The sequence below is a fragment of the Crocuta crocuta genome, unplaced genomic scaffold (genome assembly GCF_008692635.1).
Source record: "Crocuta crocuta isolate KB4526 unplaced genomic scaffold, BGI_CrCroc_1.0 scaffold68, whole genome shotgun sequence".
Classification (NCBI taxonomy): Eukaryota; Metazoa; Chordata; class Mammalia; order Carnivora; family Hyaenidae; genus Crocuta; species Crocuta crocuta.
In genome coordinates this window covers 3,641,147-3,649,424 of record NW_027532426.1, presented here as the reverse complement: position 1 = coordinate 3,649,424, position 8,278 = coordinate 3,641,147, and the positions used below count along the sequence as shown (strand labels likewise).

The 8,278-nt window shown below is 46.5% G+C and overlaps 1 protein-coding gene across 1 annotated transcript in view; it reads left to right on the top strand.

The window, feature by feature from the left end:
• Window positions 1-4,996, top strand: part of MRPL45 (mitochondrial ribosomal protein L45) — an 11,236-nt gene extending 6,240 nt beyond the window's left edge. The window contains exons 5-8 of the mRNA XM_077779306.1: window positions 1,382-1,430; window positions 3,327-3,476; window positions 3,944-4,117; window positions 4,302-4,996. Coding sequence (XP_077635432.1) covers window positions 1,382-1,430; window positions 3,327-3,476; window positions 3,944-4,117; window positions 4,302-4,388 — 460 coding nt within the window. The 3' untranslated portion in view covers window positions 4,389-4,996. The remainder of the gene's footprint in view (window positions 1-1,381; window positions 1,431-3,326; window positions 3,477-3,943; window positions 4,118-4,301) is intronic.
• The last annotated feature ends 3,282 nt before the right edge of the window (window positions 4,997-8,278 follow it).

The following is an 8,278-nucleotide window of genomic DNA, read 5'->3' as shown; positions in this document are numbered from 1 at the left end:
CCCCCCCCCCCCCCCCACGCACACACCCAGCCACACACACCCAGCCAGCCTTAGACATAGAGAAACTTTATCTCTTAGTTGGTGAACTATTGTTGTAGTTTCCCTTTGCTGCAGGTGCAGGATTCTTGAGGGTCGTAGCTTTTTGCAGGGTATTCAGTTCCAACTTCCTGCTCTTTGAGGGTTCAAGGATTTAGGAAGAGTCCATTCCTAGTTACCAGGTCCTATTTCTTTCTTTTCTTTTTTTTTTTTTTTTAATTTTTAAAGTTCATTTTATTTATTTTGAGAGAGAGAGAATGAGCAGGTGACAGGCAGAGAGACAGAGAGAGAGAATCCTAAACAAGATCTGCACTCAGTGTGGAGTCCCATGTAGGGCTTGAACTCCCGAACCATGAAAAAGTAACTTGAGCAGAAACCAAACGTCAGATGCTTAACCGACTGAGCCATCCAAGTGCCCATCAGATCCTATTTCTAGGTCCCTTTAATCATCCCATATGCTGTCTAGTGTCATGTTATATTCTTTCTATTCTGGTTTTAGTTCTTTTTCCTTCTGGCATCTAGAGATTTATCTTTCTGGTGAAGTAGGCTAGAGGATTTAAAAAATGTGTGTATGTCTGTGTGTATTTTATTCTGTCCCAACATTTCTAGATGTTTATAGTGGGAGTAGTTTCATATGAGCTCAGTCCATTGTGTTGCGGAAATAGAGGTCTTCCTTTTATTTTTCAGTATAAGTTTTATTTAAACAGTAAGTGAACTCCTAGGGAAGGAAATTTATTTCTACTGAAGATCTTCAGGTCAGGCTAGTGAGGAGGAAGAGTTCATTGAGAGGTGCCCGGGCTTGTGGTCCTGTTAGCTGTCACCACAGCTCAGGTTAGTTCAGTCTAGTCTAGTCTAGAGCTACAGTGGAGGAATGACTTGAAATCTTTTCTTTTTGTTAGGAGTAGAGGTGGAGGCGATGCACATGGATAAAACTAATCCCACTCTAGGATTAGGGACAAGATTAAAAAAAATTTTTTTTTATGTTTATTTATTTTTGAGAGAGAGAGAGATAGAGCACAAATGGGGAAGGGGCATAAAGAGAGGGAGACACAGAATCCAAAGCAGGCTCCCGGCTCTGAGCTGTCAGCACAGAGTCCGATGCGGGGCCCAAACTCATGAATCACGAGATCGTGACCCTAGCCGAGTCGGATACTTAACTGAATGAGCCACCTAGGCACCCCCAGGGTATGTTTTTTAAAAACCACGTTCATCTGTGTGTACCCTTACAGTATGTATGCAGAAAACATGCAAAAAGGAATTATTTTACATTTTGAGGGCTATTTTCAGCTTTCATACAGAGTATCGTAAAACAGGAGCCAATGATCTGTATCTCTTTCTTTTTCAGCTCAGACCATGACCGGCTTCATACCTTGGTAACTGAAAACTGTTTCCCGGTAGGTTCTTAACCTCCTTAGGACTGTGGGGTTCCTGAATGGGCAGATTCTATACATCACCTCTGGTTTCTTAGGAAGGGCCAGTTTTGAAAGTACAGGAAGTTTAAGGTAAATGCTGAGGTTCCATTGTTTTTCTGACTGAATGGTACTGAGTTGATATGGACTTTGGTACGAGCCAGTCAGACAAGGAAGGAGGAAGTCCCTCCAGCAGGCAGCACTGAAACTCAGGGTATGGATGCTCACGTCAGGGCGTGGACCATGTTAGGCAGCCTTACATGCGCCTACAGTGTAATGAAGGATTTAGCAAGCACTGATGAAGCTTACGTTTTGTGTTAACCAGGGTGCTAAGGTACTTTGGGAGACTCCCCAGTGTTGGGACTTAGTGGTACAAGAATAAGAACAGTAAGAACTTCTATTGTTTCTATCAATTTAGTTTCTAGCAGTTTAGCCTCATCTTCCCATGGTCAAGTACAACTAATCTGGCTTTAGCAGTTTAGTCTTTATATCCCTGTAAAATTCCATTCTTCACGGCTACAAGGCGAGGGGGCCATAAAACAACACACATGCAGTCAACAGAAATATGTACAAGAACTAGCAGATGATAGAAGTGTAAGGGAGGGGCACCCCTGGCTGGTGCAGTCTGTAGAGCATGTGTCTCTGGATCTTGGGGTCATGAGTTCAAGACCCATGTTGGGTATAGAGATTCCTTAAAAATAAAATTGGGAGAGGGGCTGCCTGGGTGGCTCAGTCAGTTGAGCATCCTACTTTGGTTCAGGTCATGGTCTCACGATTTGTGAGTTCGAGCCCTGCATTGGGCTCACTGCTGTTAGCATGGAGCCAGCTTTGGATCCTCTGTCCCTCTTTCTCTCGCTCTCTGCCCCTCCCCCACTCGTGCTCTCTCTCAAAAAGAATATAATAAGTAAAATTAAATCTTTGGGATGCCTGGGTGGCTCAGTCATTTGAGCATTCGACTCTTGATTTTGTCTCGCCCATGATCCCAGGGTCGTGGGATCGAGCCCTGAGTCGGGCTCTGCATGGAGTGTGGAGCCTGCTTGATATTCTCTGGTTCTCTCTGTCTTTGCCTCTGCACCTGTCCCCAGCTTGCATTCTCACTGTCAAAAAAAAATGTTTTTTTAAGGAAAACGTTTTTCAAGCATAAGGGACGGATAATGGGGTATTAGATAAGCTGGCAGTGTGGACTGTGTTTTTCATTAATTTGGAGAGGGTTCCTTGAGGAGGTAGGTGGATCTTGAGTTGTTGATTTAGATGAAAAGAGTGATTTCAAGGTGGGCTTGAGCAATAGCTTAATCAAAACTTGGAACGGTGAGGTGCCTGGGTGGCTCAGTCGGCTGGGCGTCTGCTTCTTGATTTAAGCTCAGGTTATGATTTCACGGTCGTGGGATTGAGCCTGGAGTTGGGCTCTGCATGGAGTGTGGAGCCTGCTTGGGATTTTCTCTCTCTCTCTCTCTCTGCCCCCCACCCCTCAATATAAATAAATATTGGGGCACCTGAGTGGGTCAGTCGGTTAAGTGTCCGACTTTGGTTCAGGTCATGAGCTCAAGGTTCTTGGGTTCGAGCCCCACGTTGGGCTCTGTGCTGACAGCTAGCTCAGAGCCTAGAGCCTGCTTCAGATTCTGTCTCCCTCTCTCTGACTCTCCCCTGCTCACGCTGTCTCTCTCTCTCTCTCTCTCAGAAATACATTTTTTTTAATTTAAAGAAATATTAAAAAAAAAAACTTGGAAAGATAAAAAATAGGCACAAGAAAGCATTTGGCGGGAAATGTTATGTGATGGCTATAGTATCTCTAGAAGTGAGAACAGGTGTGGAATTCCAGAAGCACCAGCTTTCCTAAAGGAAGGGAAAACTCCAGATGAACTTTTTCTCCTCTGCCTTCAGGACATGGTCTGGGACCTCAAATACAAGACCGTCCGTTGGAGCTTCGTAGAATCTTTAGAGCCACCTCAGGTGGTCCAGGTTCGCTGTTCAAGTCTGATGAGCCAGGGCAACATATATGGCCAGGTCACCGTCCGCATGCACACCCGGCAGGTAGAGGCACCCATCTGCTTTTCTCCTAGCTTTTTTTTTGACTCTCAGCTTGGGTACCTACCTCTGGAGTCCTGCGTCCAGCTTCCCAGGACTGTGGGCTCCAAGGAAAGTTCACCATGGTCTTCCTTGCTCTGTCAGTGTGCCTTTCCCACTGTAGATGTTAGCTCTGCCACGACAGGTGTGAGGATACTCTCTTCCACCCTTCCGGACCCTCCTTCTCCCACCTCCCTGTCCCCAGGCAAAAACCCTCCCAATAGTAAAGTGTCAGTAGTTGATCACTTAATGAGTCTGGATTCAGAATTCCAAGATAATTTTTTTCTACCCATTAAAATTTTTTGTTATGGTTGTTTCAGAATGGTTGTGTGGCATAGAAAAGACAAAAAAAAAAAAAAAGAAAAGAAAAGAAAAAAAGAAAAGCAAACCCAAGTCTGAGTACTAATAGGCCAGATTTGCTTTCATCCTTGCAGACTCTGGCCATCTATGACCGGTTTGGCCGGTTGATGTACGGGCAGGAAGATGTGCCCAGGGATGTCCTGGAGTATGTTGTGTTTGAAAAGCACCTGGTAAATCCCTACGGGAGCTGGAGAATGCATGGCAAGGTCATCCCCCCATGGGCACCCCCGAAGCAGCCCATCCTTAAGGTAAGATGTGGTTTGAGAGTGCTTGTGCAATCTTAAGCCACTCCTGTTGGGCTCCACCTAGTGGAGAGAGGGAGTGATGCAGCACCAGGGAAGGGGAAGCCTCCATGGAGGAGATGGGGGTGAATCTCTCTTGCATAAAGTCATGGGCCTGGATGGTAGATAACTCAGCTTCCTGCTCTTTCAGACGGTGATGATCCCTAGGCCCCAGCTGAAACCCGGTGAAGGCTCTGAAGAGCCACAAGGAGAGGCCCATAAACTTCAGCAATCCTGATGGCAAAAATGACTCCTGGGGTGAAGCATGGGTGATGAGGTGGCCAGAAGTTGTGGAGACCAGGAGCTGTGAAGTCCGTCATCTTTCCATCATGCTGTGGAAAGATCTACCTTTGTCCTCTCCTGTCCTGCTTGGGTGTTTTCAGCCATCTCCTTGGCAACCACAGATGATGGCTTGGCCCAGGTGGGTGGCTGATATGCACAGCCTTGATCCCACTTCTTTTTAAACTGTGTATCTAGCTTCTAAATCTCAACAAAAGTATGTTTTGGATATGTGTTTTTCCTGCAGCAGAGACTGTCAGGAATAGACTGGCAGAATTTTCTTTTTAATTACAAGGCAGGGATCAGAGTTTGAAATAAAACAGTCAGGGTGTTGGACAAACTGTGGTGGGTTCTGTACCTCTCCCTGGGTTTACGCTGGAAGTAGACCAGCCTTCAGATACCACGAATGGAAGACAGGCTGAACTGTGAGTGATATGACTTCCCGGAGTTCCAGATTTGGGACAAATAATTAGCGTTCATTGAAGAGTCTTTTCTCATACACTGTCTCACCTAGTCAGCATTTGTACTTCATAGAAGAATGTAAATCCAAAGAAATCATTTATCTTTTTTGGATTGTGTTCTTAATTATCAGCTGCGTCCTAGCGTGATCCCAGGAAGCATGGGAGGAGCCAGGGGCCTTGAAGGAGTTGATAACGCTTGAGAAAATCCATCTGTAAGACTTCCCTGATTTCTAGCACCCCTTGGAGATGGTGACTATGCTTTCCAGCCCCCATTGGTAAAGCGGACATACTAGAATATGAACCTGTTCAGAGTGAAGCAGTCCAGCTCCTGCTTGTTCCTGAGCTCTAGCTGGGCTGCCCGCAGGAGGGTGTGGGGCCTCTCCTGCCTGTGGGTCTGGGGCATCTGAGATATGACCAGGACAGTCACTATATCAGCAGCAAGCTTGGCTTGTTCTATTACTTTGTCAGCCCGGTGGGGGCCCCCTTAAAAAATAGCACCTTAATTCTAATACTTTGTATTTTTCAAGCCTGGAACTTTCTTTTAACAAGTCTGTCCCTAAGGGTCAAGATTAATCTGTTCTGACCTTCTCCTGAGAGCAGAATCCAAAGAAACTAGAATCAGTTTCTAGTAACTGATATAACTCATCTATATCTCGTAACTCCTCTATATCTAGTAACTGATGTAACCTAACTCCTCGGTCTCACTAAAACTACCATCTCAGCAAAGCAGCCAACAGACCAGTCCTCACTGGGGAGAGCTGATGTTTTGTATGACACCTGCTGAGTACAGACTATGGGAACGAGACATGCATGCTCCAGGGAGAGGCAGCACTGGCGGGTTCATCCAGAGCAGCCACTCTTTATCATACTGTTTAGTCTCCACCCTTTGGGCTTAAAATGTACATCAGTTTGTAGCATGTCTGCTGAAGTGAGGTTACATCCTATTTNCATGCATGCTCCAGGGAGAGGCAGCACTGGCGGGTTCATCCAGAGCAGCCACTCTTTATCATACTGTTTAGTCTCCACCCTTTGGGCTTAAAATGTACATCAGTTTGTAGCATGTCTGCTGAAGTGAGGTTTGGCTACATCCTATTTGCCTGAGCCCTGGATTAAGGCAAAATGAGAAGGCAAGTGCTTTCAGCAGGACCCACAGCTGGGGAGTATGGAGGATGGGGACGTAATCCAGGGAGGGCAGGGAAGCAGAGATGTGAAAAAAGCACACTTAATGGGCACATGACTGAGTTCTCTGAATATGTAAAAACAGTGCTTCAAATAAGCTGTTTCATCCCACTCCCCGAGATCTGTCTCTGGGGCGTCTAGCTAATCCTAAATAGCAGCTAAGCGGCAGCTGCCACCAGGGAGCCAGAGGATAAGTGCAATTTTCATTTCCCCTTGGGATCAAATCCAGCTGAGCAAATGGCCCAGATGTGAAGGATTTGCTTGAAGGGCCAGATAGAGACCATCTGCAGTGCCAGCCATGGAGCTAGATACAAGCTGAGGATTAGACCCCCTCGGAGTCTCGAAGGCTGCAGTGTACTTACCTCAGGCTTGCTCTCATTTCACCGACCTACTATCCTGTCTAAAAATGTTGAAAAAAAATCACCATAATGAATAAGCTAGAATGCACTGCAGTGGTCAAGAGAAAACATTCTTTATTCTCCCCCACCCCCATGGTTTATTTCATAGCAGTGAAATATAGGAATAACTTTTCTGTTCCCAGCTAGACTGGACACAATGGAATTGTTCTGCTGTGTGGTTAGCAAAATTCTCATTGACTTAGAAGTGATGAGGTTAACTAGCAGGAGCCCAGAGCAACACTACACTTTACTCCTCTGAAATCCCAAGCCAAGGGACCAGGTAAGTGGGAGGGGCAGGTATGGGAACCAGGGCATCTGGTCCCTGAAAGACAGAGTTTTTCCATTCCCTCTTTGTGGGAATGGAACATTTTGCTACTTTTTCTGTGAAGTCCTGAAGCTGCCTATAGTATTCATATGCAGACTCATTGTCCCCCACCCCCCCCATTGGGTATTTGGTCTTGTTTTGCCCTTTCTTCCCTGGGAACGGCATCAGTATCTGTGCAGCTAGAAGTGGCCTTACTGCCATCTTCAGTGCCCCTGCCCAGCTCTGCCATGTTTAGTCTGCCTGTTTCTTCCCCCTACCTCACCCCTGCCAATGCTGGGGCTTCCTGGACCAGTGCTTTTCTCCTTCCTCATTTCCCTCTGGTTAAAATCCTCTTATTCAGCACTGGTCTCTAAGATTGCTTAAGCAAGGATAGCCTGAACTGACGAGAGGACAGAACCGAGCTCACTAAGAAGAAAACATTGTGTTTACACGATGCCCTTTCCCCAGCCCTCAGGCCTCTAACCTGCCCAGTAGCGCTAATCTTAGGATAATTCTTGTGCTGATTATAAACAGGACCTTCTTTCTCGCTTCTCAGACAGACAACTGATGTGGGCCTCCTGTTACTGAGCAAGTGATTTGGAGTTTCACATTAGAGCCAGAAATTCCCGTGCCTCCAGTTGCATTGACAGCAGAGAGGGGCCCTTTGGTGACAGCCCTGAAAGGCTGGGAGGAGAATGTGCCACCGAGATGAACTGGAGACTGGCACAAGATGGGGCAGAAGTGGGGAGGAACTATTTGAAAAAGCAAGAGGTGCACTCCTTAAACTAGAGAGAGTGTCTGGAAGGGAGACCTCTCCCTTGGCCAGTGCGAGGAGGATGTGGAGCCGCTGCCTCTCCCTCTCTGCTCTGTGTCTGGTGTTGCTTTGGATGCCAGATGTTGATAAGGAAGAGTGCTTGATCGGCTCTACCTGAGCAGCCAAGCAGTGCAGGTGTGAGGATTAACACAGCGGAAACAGGAGCTCCAAAGTCAAAATGACAGGGCCTTTAAGGCATTTCTGGTACCTCTTTTGAGCCATTTACATTTTCCCCCTGCTCTGTGCTGACGGTGCGGAACCTGCTTGAGATTCTCTCTCCTCTCCTTTCTCTCCCCCTCCCCTGCTCTCTCTCTCAAAATAAATAAGTTTAAAAAAAAAAAGTTTTCCCCCTGATTTATCTTTGGACTTGAGTTAAGTGGCTTCTTAAGCTTCCTATGGTGACCTTTTCTAGCATTCTTCAGACCCTAATGTTGTCAGTGCCTTGCATGGTTTATAGTTTCTTCTCAAAAAAGGGGTCTCTCTATGAGAAAATGTGGGCTGGGCACTGCCGGCTTCCTTTCATCCCAAACATCGCCTTTATGAGTGTTTAGACACAGCTTGTGTTGAGTCCCCTAGCTGGATAGGAGGGTTCGTCAGAAACAGAGGGTCTCGCCTTTGTTCCTTAGAGGAGGAAGAAAAGCGGGAAGTAAAGAGAGGGGGAGACTTTGTTGGGGTCTGAGTCACACCCTTCTT